Source organism: Hippoglossus stenolepis, chromosome 6, assembly GCF_022539355.2.
Source record: "Hippoglossus stenolepis isolate QCI-W04-F060 chromosome 6, HSTE1.2, whole genome shotgun sequence".
NCBI classification, from domain to species: domain Eukaryota; kingdom Metazoa; phylum Chordata; class Actinopteri; order Pleuronectiformes; family Pleuronectidae; genus Hippoglossus; species Hippoglossus stenolepis.
The window spans coordinates 8,620,360-8,633,248 of record NC_061488.1 but is presented as its reverse complement, the minus strand read 5'-3'; the positions used below and the strand labels follow the sequence as shown (position 1 = coordinate 8,633,248).

At 42.6% G+C, this 12,889-nt stretch overlaps 1 protein-coding gene across 1 annotated transcript in view; it reads left to right on the top strand.

The window, feature by feature from the left end:
* The window catches only part of plxnd1 (plexin D1), a 64,515-nt gene that overhangs the window by 22,732 nt on the left and 28,894 nt on the right, over positions 1-12,889 (top strand). Inside the window, exons 8-13 of the mRNA XM_035160403.1 lie at positions 2,440-2,539; positions 3,943-4,041; positions 5,626-5,715; positions 5,829-5,937; positions 7,011-7,168; positions 10,556-10,701. Of these exons, the coding sequence (XP_035016294.1) occupies positions 2,440-2,539; positions 3,943-4,041; positions 5,626-5,715; positions 5,829-5,937; positions 7,011-7,168; positions 10,556-10,701 (702 nt within the window). The remainder of the gene's footprint in view (positions 1-2,439; positions 2,540-3,942; positions 4,042-5,625; positions 5,716-5,828; positions 5,938-7,010; positions 7,169-10,555; positions 10,702-12,889) is intronic.

Genomic DNA, 12,889 nt, shown 5'->3' with positions numbered 1-12,889 from the left:
ATACATCTGACCGGACTTGCACTGGGATTTTCTTTTAAACCATCTTTATTTATAAGACATGGAAGACAAGCACGGTGACAAACTCAGTACCGTACACCTAAAGTTCAAGTAACGTTTCATATCCACAACAGATTCTCAGTTCCGATGAGAGAATATTTTCAATTAACAACAAAATAGATAGTTTCGAAAAAAACAAACCAAACAGAATTGAAATGTTGAGCTGTTATTAGAAAAATTAAATCAAAATAAGGAACTGAGCTAGGGACTTAAGTATTGGAACGGTGACATTTACACTACATGCTGTATATATCACAATTGGGCAATACTAACTTTTTATATTGAAATAATAGGTCATAATGACATTATTTATACTACACTGCTCAAAAAGTAAATACATGCATGTGTTGTTCAGTTACACACACACACACACACACACACACACACACACACACACACACACACACACACACACACACACACACACACACACGGGCAAAAACAATACACTATGTTGCTTTGCAGGCTCATAAAAATAAGGAACGGAGCAATGGACCATGCAAAGTGAATTATACTCAGACTTAGTGTATGGAGTTTCCTGTCATGGGTGCTTCTGACCTCTTTTATACAGTTGTCAAGTGGAGAAAATTTATTTTTGGTGCATTCCACAATGGAGAGGATTCATTGAAAGTCCGTTTATGTGTCTAGTACTTTGTTAATATGATGACATTGTGAAAAAAAGGAATTAAATATGCTTGTTCTTGAAGCTTCAACAATACCCCTAACTGCACAGATATGAAAGAGAAAAGAAATCTATAGATTTGGAGCTCAGCCAATTGAGGATTGAGGATTTCCATCAGTTTTGAATTATGTCACAAGAATAAAACAGCTGCTCTGTTGTTTCTACATTCATGTGGCTCTGCCCTAGTGCAACTATAGTGGCGCATCGTTTTAAATGTTGCTGCCACTAGGAATTGCAGGGAAGGCATTAACTGCTTTGCTTTCATAAAGGTTGGTCCGGGGTATCAGATGCTAAAGGAGATAAGAGAGGAAGCTTTAAAGGCCCTTTCCTCATCATTTAAAGAATTCAACCAGCCCTTATCATGGCTGCCACTTAAATACTTCTGGGTCGTTTCACTCACTTAGGAACGTTCCTAAGCAGAAAAAACTATTTACCCTCCTGCCTGCCGGCGGCCCTGCTACCTGTGAGCCTGGTCTTCATAATGAAGAGTAATTTTACCTCTACATCGGCTGTGTCTGCACTCCCTGTCTGTCCCCGCATTGTCTTTTGCTCTCGGATCCATTCCCATCATCTTCTTTATATATAATTCAAATTTGATTAAAAAAAGAGCCAAAGTAATTTTCTAACACAGCCGGGAACTGTAGTTTTTAGTAAATGTTAATATAAGAGAAGTTATAGCAGCCGTTTGAGTGAACGTGGGCTCAATTCAAAATAAAGGTTGTCCCTGTTCCTCACAAAATAGACACATGTCTCCCAGTGCAATAATGTGGCTCAGTGATGTGTGTAATAGTTTTTGGACATCAAGAAGTCTACAGCATAGACAAATAAACTATGTCAGGTTTTAATTACACAGGCAGTATTTGTTAGTAGGACCAAATCATTTGTTGGTTTTGGTCTTTGCGTGGAATTTTTTGACAGTAAGGAAAATATACAATATCACCAGACTCGTCCTTTAACCTTAAACTGGCTCCAAACCATCAAACTGGGTCCAAACAATCAAACATTCCTTTGAACTCAAGGAGACAGTCCTCCCCTCACAAACACAGACCTTTTAAACTTTTAGACTTGTCACAATTCACTCCCACTCAACATATTTCCATATACTGTATGTTGACATGTCTTGGACAAATGAGCATAAATTGAAGGGAGTGCTAAACTGCAGATGGACCTACTTGTCAAAATGTCATCACCTGAGGCGGTGTGAGACTCTAAAAGGATTTCACTAAGATAGAAATGCAGGAGACAGCACACACATTATCATTAACCACTCCAAAGCCCTTTTTATGCGCGCTGTTCAAGGCAGGCATGACGGATCCTTATTCCACCTCGCCATTCTGTACGGTATGGGCCATATTGTTCAAGTATTAGTGTGAGTGACTGAGTTTCTATAGAGAAGTTCTTTGTTTCATCTCAAGCAGATTGGCCCTGTTTGACTTCCGGACTATGTTGTAACTCTGGAATGAATGTGTCTGCTACTGTGACTAATCATCGCTTCCTTTTATTAAAGCTAATCTTTGATGCCTGTAATCAGTTCAGCTACAGTCTGTGTTATACTCCAAATGCATCACAGTCTGCCACACACATATTTACTGGGAATAGATCAGAGCGAGATACAGGGGGCTCCAGCTTGCCAGATTTGGCAATATTTTATCCTTGTTTCTCAACTCTGTTTCCATGTGTGTGTGTCCCATCTGTGTCAGATGTGTGAGCTGCCTGAGCACAAGGTGGAAGTGTTACTGGGACCAGGAGAACCACCTCTGTGTCTCGGCCAAAGATGACTCAAAGCACAACCTGCTGGAGGTGAGTAATTGTCCCTTTTTCTAATCCATCAACCAAACAAATGCCCAGAGGATCTAATAATATTCAGATCCGTCATCACATCCTCAGACATGATCCAGACTCTGCTGTCCAACGTCTCAGAGCGTCCTGTAATTAAACCGAGTCCAGACGGGTTAAGGCAAGAACAGTTGTTGAAGTAAAATGTCTAAACTACACTAAGTATGAATCTTAAAACCGGCTATAAAATCTCAGGTGGTTCTGTTTTTACAGACTCGTAACAGAGTAATGTTCCATTTAAAGTTCCTCCGACCTCCTCCTAAGTTTCTCTGTCTGCTAGTTTAGTTTGGTCTCCCAGCATGTGGGAGGGTAGATTCACCGTGCCCCTGTTATTGCAAAGGAATTTTTACTGAGAAGTCAAGACTGCTTGTTGCCAGCGAAGAGATAAATCTACACCTACATTTTCAGCTGTGGCTGTATTTATTACTTTGTTTTTAAGTAGGTGACTGCACAAAGGGATTATGTAGGTATGTTTGGCGATGAAAAGCCCCACAAGAGTGGAAAGCAAACGAACCAAATTGTGTAATAGGTTTGGCACGAGCACATGAAAGGGCTGTGAAACTAAGGAATTCATCCAAAACTCGTGGAGCCTCATTGAAACCAATTAAAGCTCTCCCTGAAAACATTAAGACTAGGTCAGCCGTCGTGTTGTTCTTGTTCCCTCTGGAGTTTTATTGCCCTGTCAGGCCCCCTCCGCCTGCGAGGGGCGGCATCCTCTCAGCAGACTGTGACCCTCGGGGTGAGAGTCTGACTGTGCTCAGTCACACTACAGGACCCAATCAGAGGGGAGATGATGTGAATCACAGTCCCTCTGCTCAGCTGCTGGTCAACTGTTCTTATTCTTCTTTTTAAGTGTTTTACTGCCTTGTGTGTTTAATGCCTTACATCACAAGATCCCCTGAGAGGGAAAAGAGTGCGTTTCGGTAAACAAGACATCACAATCAATCTTTTTGAAATAACATTGAATGCAGTTTCAGACCCCAAGATACAGAGATACTAACACATTAAAACAAAGGAGGCTTTTTCTTTTTAGGTCACCATGGGTTATTTAAAATATACTGTAGGTTCTTTCTTAACATGAAAAAGAAGGTCTTAATGTGGTTCATAAGCAGAAGAGACGTTTTCTTTTCCTGCTCTGCTGAGTCCATCAGGGTGTCCGGCCTGTGGGTCTGTTTTTCTAATCCCTCATCGTCCTTCTATTTGAAGCTATTGTTGTTTCCCTCAGAGCGAGACTTTACCCTCTCATTTCCTCCTCCTCCAGATAAACAGGACAGGTATTTTGGGATTGCGGATGTGTGCAGTGGAGCCATTGTTTTCTTTAACTACTATATGTCACTTCCTGCCCCCTACACCCCATCTCACCACAGAATGCAGCTTCCTGTCCGAGCCTGGTCATCTCAGAGGTACCGCCTACACCATCAGAAATGGCCCAGGACTTCATCATATCCCTGAGCAACATCCCGGAGGTACTACAGACAACCTCCATGCTATGGAGTCAGATCTGGACTTTGTCCAAAATGCATGTTGTGAAAATGATTGGAATAAAACCGAAACATGTGGTGTGTTCGCTTCAAGCTGAGTTAAACACAGATGGACATATGTGTGCGTTGATGTGGGTCAGAGCATGAGCGATGCTTGAGTTTGGGTGATCTCAGTGTTGAGAGATGGAGATGAAAAATGAGAGCGTATCTTTATGCTTATGTTGCTCACTGCTCAGCTGTCTGAGCCCACCATGCCTTGGGTATCTAACTGGGACTAGCTGAGTTGTGTCTTCGTCAGCACACTGTACAATGTGCAGTCGGACTAAGGCAGCACACATGGCAGGGGCTTTATTCGCTCGTGTTCATTTTAAATTCAGCTAGTCCTCTCAGATCAGTTTTTCTAAACGCCTTTTCTCATCCTTAATCCACATGGAGCGAGTCAGACGCTGATCCTGCATCGCTTGATAAGGACACGAGCAGGATCCTCTAAGAATTCCAGTGCTGACTGGTTGCCAGGTGTGGTCAGTCACACTTGCCTAACCCTCGCTGGCCTTTTCAAGCCCTCTCCTGGTGTGTTGCTATGGTGACAGACAATGAGTCACATACAAACTCAGACATGCACACATAGGAGATGTGATACGCAGCCTGGATGTGATTGGTCACTCATACTCCTCTTTATTGTGAAAGTTTATACAAAACAATGTTGTTCGACAAGTCAACAGAGAATTCAGTCATATTGAGTGGTGCCATTAGTCAGATGCTTGTTGGATCTGTGGTGAATTTTGGTTTGGTTCCCACGACAATTTTTTATTTTATTTTCATTGAACTACAAACTTAATATAAATAACTTAAAATAACATTGATAAACAGTTCAATGAAAACAAAACAGCAGATGCTTGGAAGTTTGTCTTTTCTTCTCAGACTAAACATAAGAACTGAGAACATTTCAAAGTGTTCGCATGTTGGAGTCGTTTTGTATTTTCTCTTTAACAAAAAGTACCTGCCAGATGCAAGTTTAAAAAAAAAATCAAGGTTCTCTTGTGTCGTAAAGATTTAGCCAAGACCTGGAGAAGGCGATCAAAGTGGACCAATTAAAGCCGGCTGGATTCACTGGGAAATGATTCCCTCTTCTTTAAGTACTTATCCTTTAGTGCTTTAACCTATCTTAAGTTTTCATTATGGTCCTGATGTACTTTTATCAGTTAAACTCAGTACCCATTTTATGAAGAATAAATACATATTCATTACTCTGGTTCCCAGATGACTTTGCAGAGGTGTGGGAGTCCAGATGTTTATGAATATGAATTTTCGATGGATTGCATCTTTTCCTGGCAGGGACAATTATTGAGGGTTATTTCAGTTTCCTGGTCCATTTTCAGATGTGCAAATTGTTACCAGACAATGTTTGGAAGAACATTTCAATGCTGAGGCGAGCTGTCCACAGTTCTCTAATTTCTGAAGACTATAGCAGTGATGGTGTCAGTCTGAGAACGGCATAATATCACAATTTGCTCACTTTTAATTGTTAAAATATTGAACCTTGTTTAAAGTAAGTGCTTTGCATTGCAGGGGGAGGAGCTGGACTGTGACTTTGGGACAGAGCAGCGATATGCGGCCACATGGCTCAACAGCTCAACTGTCAAGTGCAGTGGAGTTACAGTAAGTATAGACAATGATTTATAACTAGTGAGTGAATTTACCAAGTCTGACTAAAGATCAGCTTCTGAGGTTTAAGTCCTGATGGTAAGTTGTTTTTCTTTCTGTCCACGTAGCTGTCCACAAACCAGAGGAGTCAGGTTTACCACCTCAATCTGAGACGGAGAGGATTCTTCAGTAGGCCGGGGGAGGATGTTTTCATCGACAGCCCCCAGCCCATGAAAGGTAAGACATTACACCCATGGTTTTGTAGACGCGTAAAAGAAAGCAGATGAAAAATACAATTGCCATCTGTTACGCCTCAGCTGGTCGCTCTGCTCTCTTGTACTCGCGCTGTAATTATAGACAGCCGCAAAAACAAGACAAAATCTGACAAAGCTGCCACCGTCGCTCTCAGAGTGCGTTTCACCTGTGCACGGATATTTTCTGATGAGATTGGTGGATTTGATTACACCTGGTAAAAAAATAAAGAATCGCTTACAGGGACAAACAGTGTTACACTGCCTTTCGCTTGCAATAATAGTAGTTTGTCTATTACAACACATAATTTACCAACAACTAGTAATTTGCCATAATATCACATTCTCCTACCGTCTAATTACATATAATGATTGTAGGGCATAGGGAGCCGCAGTCTATGGTGTTATCAATGCGTCTTACAACCCATGTCCATCTGTATTGTTGCAAATACAATCTGAGCTCCATGACAACAGCGAGATGATGAAAAGTGCCGTGCGTGTTGTTGAACTTGGCGCATTGTCTAGTGTGCGGCTCCAAGCCAGCCCTTGCCTTCCCCAGTTCCAGATGTGCTGTTCACAGTCCATGTGTCTACCATGTGAACAACGGCCCTGGGCAGCTGCCAGACTCTCTGCGCTGTTATCGGACACGATTGTCGCCTCGTAACATGCATAGTCATCAAATTCTGAAACAACAAACTCTTTGTCACACACACACAATATGCACACAAATGCACACGCAGCGATACAAATGGGAGTTCTCACTGGGAGGCACATTGGAACATGTACACAATCATCTGTTTCTCGCTGGCTTTGTTCTCCTCCACTAGCTGTCTCTTTTTTCCTGGCTTGTTTTTTTATAGCCATGAATATATCATCGCACAAATACTTGTGCTGTTTATTTAGAGCAGGCAGCCCATGTGGTTCATATGAGACTCTTTATGCAAAACGTATCAAAATATTCTTAGTTACTGCACTTTAAGTACATCAGACAGGGCAAACACATTCCAATAATTCTGCGATTGTCTCGTTCTCTCTCCTCAACCTCTCATCTCCTTCTAGTGGAGGTGTACAACTGTGGAGTAGGTAGTTCAGACTGCTCCCAGTGCTGGGGCCGCGAGGATCAGGGCCACCTCTGTGGCTGGTGTGAAAACGGCTGCAGGCCGCGGGATGATTGCCAGCCAATCAGGGATCACTGCCCGGCTCCTGAGATCCACAAGGTAAGATCACAGGTTAAACTTAAACATGCATGATTGTGGACTACAAACGCTTGCATTCATAACCCCCTCCACACACACACATGCACACACACCTCCTTCCTGTAGCCTCCAGGCTCAATTTTGAAGCCATAAAATGGTGAATCATGGGGTCACTCACATGATGCGGTGCCCCCATGCTCTGTCTGTCCAGTGTCAGCTGCTGAGGAGAATGTTTGAATAGTCTCATTAAAGCAGTTCACTCAGTAATAACACTAACACCCACTTAGCCCTGCGCCTCTGGGGATGCAGCCCAGTTGATCTGCAACCACTCAGGACAGCATGGGAAACACCTTCTGTCCCATGTAACTACAGTATGTGTTTAAACTGTTTGGATTTGACTATGAAAGCTATATGTGTCGGGTTTTTTGTGTAGAAAACCACAGAAACTAAATGAAAGCAAATAAGAACCATGAGGGATTTTAGATATGTGGTCACAAGAAGAGCTAAACCAGACTGGTAAAGAGAATTAAAGGGTGTTTATCTTTCACATGATCTGACTGCGGTCATGTCGAAAACGGTTGTCGCGATTACCGGAGTTGGCTTTTTTTTCCCTGCTACCGAACTTTATACCAGCGGAGCCACGGTAGGCGGTCACGGGAATCACGGCTCACATGAGACCCAGTTGGCCTCAACATCCTGTAGATAAAACCTGGTCAGCCCACGAGAATAAGCAAGCAGAACAAAGCGGACGGGCACACAAACACTCTGACGCACACACACACACAAACACTCTGACACACACACACACAAACAGGCCCACAATCTATCACACAAACAGGCCATATTGAAGCATTCACGATTATCCCTCATTCTTTGTAGCTGTCAGCACACTGTGACTAACAGGATGCTCTATGAGAGTCTAACTTCTTACGTGACTGAAGTTAGATGGGCTGAGATGCCGTATGCGTGGGCAGACTATTGCAATTTTCTCTCTCTCTCTCTCTCTCTCTCTCTCTCTCTCTCTCTCTCTCTCTCTCTCTCCCTCTGTCTCCCCCCTTCTCTCCAACTCACTCACACTCCCACTGGTTCTCTCAGGAGAATGAGTTGCAGAAAGGATAGTGGGGCTGTGGTTCTGTTGGGTGTGTGATGCAATGCTTTGGCAGCCATGTTTTCCCAGAGAATCCACAGGGGTTATAGCCTGAGTGCAAGCCCGCTCTCCCTAAACATTCACACACACTCTGCAGCGGTTCTTTGTTTTATAGTCCTGGTGACTGTGTGTATAGTTTAGATAATGAAGTATTGTTTCCTGGCTCTGCTTTGTCAAACAAACTCTCTACGTTTAAGATACAAGCTCTGTAATGTTAGAAATATGGAGGAGGAGTTTATATATATTAATATATATAATATATAAATATACAAATAAAGGTTTTATTATCTCTGTCAGCTCTATATTCCCATGTTATATGTGTTTGCTTGTCAACTGTTTGAAAAGAAACATTGATTATACCTCAGCATCCAAAACCAGAAGGACCGGGCAAAGTTAATCCATGACATGAAAGGAAAAAAGACAAAGGGATGTGGGTGAGACATGAGTGGTCTGGGCGAGAGGATGGAGAGCTAGTCGGACAGAGAGAGGGTGGCGAAGTACAGTATAGTGAGAAGCCTTTTCCTGTTTTTGTCCTCACGTCCTCCTTGATTAGTGTGATGCTAAGGAACTGGAGTGAGGCGAGGAAGATGAAAGCTCCGACCTCAAAGCGATCTGCTCACAACAAAAAGAAGAAAAAAAAAACATATGGAGTTTATCAGTGACGTAGTTTATCCCATGCAGATTAGACCTAAATATCTGGGTATTTTTAATTTTTACATACGAGAATATAGAATAATTTAGTCCTTGAATGCATTTCAATAGCACCGCTCACATCCCTAGTGGATTTTTTTTACAGAGGCACATTCACACCCTGTGATCTCCCTGCAGGCCTGGCAGAGTTTGTGCTGTAAATCAAGACTCTCAGACTTGTAAGAGGTGTAAATGAACAGCATGCCGGCTGATGTAGATGTCGATGCTCAATGGCACCACAGAGACACACAAGGTGCTATAAGACGCATAGTGATAATAAATAACTCTGCTTATTGCTGAGCTCTGTAGAGAGGGGGGGAGCTTGAATGTGTTCATACATGCTCACACATCCATGTATTTACATGTGAATGAGAGAAGGTGTGCATGTGGTTTTGGAGTAGTACAGTGCACTTTAAGCAGGCACTGGTTGGCCACACTATCCAAATTCTTAACATAACCACAAAAACATTGACATCATTTCCTGTGGGGTAGATCCCAAGGAAATACTTTAAGTAATGAGTCAGTTTCCAACAGTTTGTTTTCACACGATATTAAACATAATACACTCTTGCTCTATTTAACCACCTCCACTTTTAGCTGGGAAATAGATTGTGTATATATCTGCACTGTCACTCTGACGGGCTTCAAGTTATCTGGATGCAGAGCCAAACCTTGTTCTCTCTCCTAGACCAAACAGAAGTGCTGTTTTCATTCTCAGGCTCGGTCTCTGATAGAGCCAGAGCCAGGATAATAACACTGAGGGGGTCACAGTGACCTCGGCTCAGCCAGGGGGTCATTCAGGAAAAAGCACGTTGGACTTGCTATGCTACAGTGGCAAGATGACGGCGGATAGCTTCTGTCTGGGCGCCGGAGATGCTATCTTCGAAGCTGTGTTTCCGTGGTGATTGAAGAGGTGACAGTCCTCTCCTTTTCTCTCCGCGGCGTCTGAATGGAAAGTTAAGAGACCAAAGACGAGGGCTGAAATGGTGCGTGAGAGTACGCCTCTAAACAACAACAGAAATAGGACTGAGGAATTCAACGAGGCAGACACAGGAAAACAGATGAAAGGGAATGAAACTGCATTAATTCGCCTTGCTCTCTCTCCACCGCCATCAGCATTCGCTCTGCTCTTGGCACTCAGTTCCCTAAATTGCCTCCGCACTCATCCACCTTACCGCTGTGCTCTCCACCTCGCCTCTCCAGCCGTCACTCTCTCACTCTGCCCGTCTCTTGTGGGGTGTGAAGAGGGCTCTTAGGCCGCTCTTTATTTGCATGTGCCGTGGAGGATTAGAGGCTGAAGAGTCTCAGACTGACATGGTTAAGACTCTACATTATGTGTGTATATACGTAAAACGTGTGTCTATTCAATTAGATCTCAGTCTTCAGCCGGAGAACACTTGTCCTTATCTCTCTCTGTGTGCCCCGCTCCATGTCAGCATCAGAGAAAGCATCGGCAATCCCTTAATTCTCTGTCATGTTCATTGGCATCATTAGTAGGATGTTTTAGGGAGGTAATCTACTTTTGAGATCTTTTCCTTCTCGTGCTCATTACTTGACTGTGTCTCTGTCAGATCTCCCCTCTGAAGGGTCCTGTGGAAGGAGGCACCATGCTGACGATAGAAGGGAGGAACCTGGGCCGGAGGGCTGGAGCAGTGAAGGTCCTTATTGGAGATGTGACATGTACTCTCCTGCCCGAGTTCTACTCTGTCTCTGTTAGGTAAGTAATACAAACATGTGTCTGAATTATGATTCACGAACAAGTCCGAGTATGGCAACTCTTTTTTCTTGATTTTTTTTACATCATCTACATTGTCAAAATGACAAGACAGAAGAAATAAGAGATTGTCATGTACATCATTTATATTTAAAATATGCAGCTACGCTTCAGCTAGGACTGGCGAGATGATAGCTGACACAAACACGTTGTCGTGGTAACCTGACATGCTTTCAAGCAGGTGAGTGATCAGGTGGACGGCAGCTAGAGCACGCAAATTAAAGATTTATTACTGTTAAAACAAATCCTGACATGTACAATACATCTCAGTCATGAGCAGAGTGTGAAACCAGAACTCAAATCAGAAAGCACAGTGAACTAAATATTAGGCTAGTGAGCTGTACCTCACGAGAATCTTTTTCCAACTGGGAACAGCGATATTGGTTTAAAAAGTCTAAACTACACAACTGCAGCAAAAATGTAATTTCAAAACCTGTAATACACATGTTACAAAATATTCAAAGTGAAGCTCAAACAAGATTACACATCAGCGTTTGTTTAAAGGTCTTGTTTTATTTATTTAATTTTTCCTTAATTTTATCAGGAAGGTTCCACTGAGATACAATATCTCTTTTGTCAATGATTTCTAGTCAACATGGGCAGCGATGAGGTTAAAAAGAAAGTTTTAAACATAGATACAAGCAGGGACAAATCACACACACACATGCATTGTTTAAAGCAATGACCTTGTTCTATGACATTGACATTGAAAACTGATTTTAACGATTCCAACGATATCTTTAGGAGTGATCCTGCATACAAACAGAACAGAACAGAAAAAGAGAATAGCCACCTTAACCTTCAGGCAGCTGTGGCTCAGGCTGTGGTAGAGGTGGTTGTCCACTGACCATACAGTTGATGGTTCGATTCCTGGCTCCTCCAGTCTACATGTCGAAGCAACCGGCTCCTAGGGCGAGACACTGAACTGTATTATTATGTGTGTGAATATAACTTGTAGTGTAGAGTGTTTTGAATCCACTTTATAAATGTGGTCCATAAAAGCAGCCATATGAGCCAATGATATGTTGCAGTTTGTAATGTAAAACCTTTCATGTAAATGAAAGCGACCATTATTTTGATTACTAAACATCCTCTGACAAATCACCATCACAGATCATAAGAATCCACAAGTCTGCCACGTCTTGACAATATAATTTTTTGAGGGTAGAAACATCCCTGCTGCATAGTTTAGTTTTCATGTATTCATGAGGCTAATTTTCACAAATATTATTATGCAGCACACTTCTCATTTTAAATGACTCCATTGCCGTCTCGCCGTAGCTCAGGGACCATCACACTATCACCATGGAGACAGCAGGACCCCGCTCTGATTCTGGGATAACACAGAGCTGGGTGGATGTCAGTAACTCTACAATTACATCCAAACTTCCATTCAGTATCTGTAACGTTCCCCGACTGGAACTGTTTATCTGGTCTTGCTCCACTGAAGCCAGTCATTGTATTAGGACCAGTTCAAGGGAGAGCTGTGGGTCTCACCTGTCACTCAAGCTGCCTGACACATTCCCCCCGAACGCACGGCGAAAACAGCGAATCACATTTCACTCCCTCAGTGATCTCAGCTTGTGTCGTCATTCCTCATTGGCTCCTGAGGTCGGTTGTTATGACAGCGACGCATACCCACATCGCTGGAAGTGCTACTGACAAATCATAACACGTCAGTGCATCCGACAGTGTCAGCACATTTGACTTGCAGGCAGGCACGCACATATGCACTAACACTAGTAAACTTTCCTACTACTATTCTTGTGGGGACCTCTTAGATAGATTTAATTACTTTTGATCCTATTGCATCCCTGCAACTCAAACACTTTGCGTTTACAACCTTAAATTTGTAAATGTATTTAACAATCTTATATTTAATGTTACTGTAGTTGAAACCTTATTTAGAGAATAAAGTCTAAAGATAAATATATTTCACATCCTTGAAACTTGAAATGAGGATAAGATTAAATTGACCTGTTTCCCAAAAATATGCTCATTCGGAACATTTCAATTCAAACTGGTTCTTACAGAAAAGTCACACACACACACACACACACACACACACACACACACACACACACACACACACACACACACACACACACACACACACACACACACACCTGCA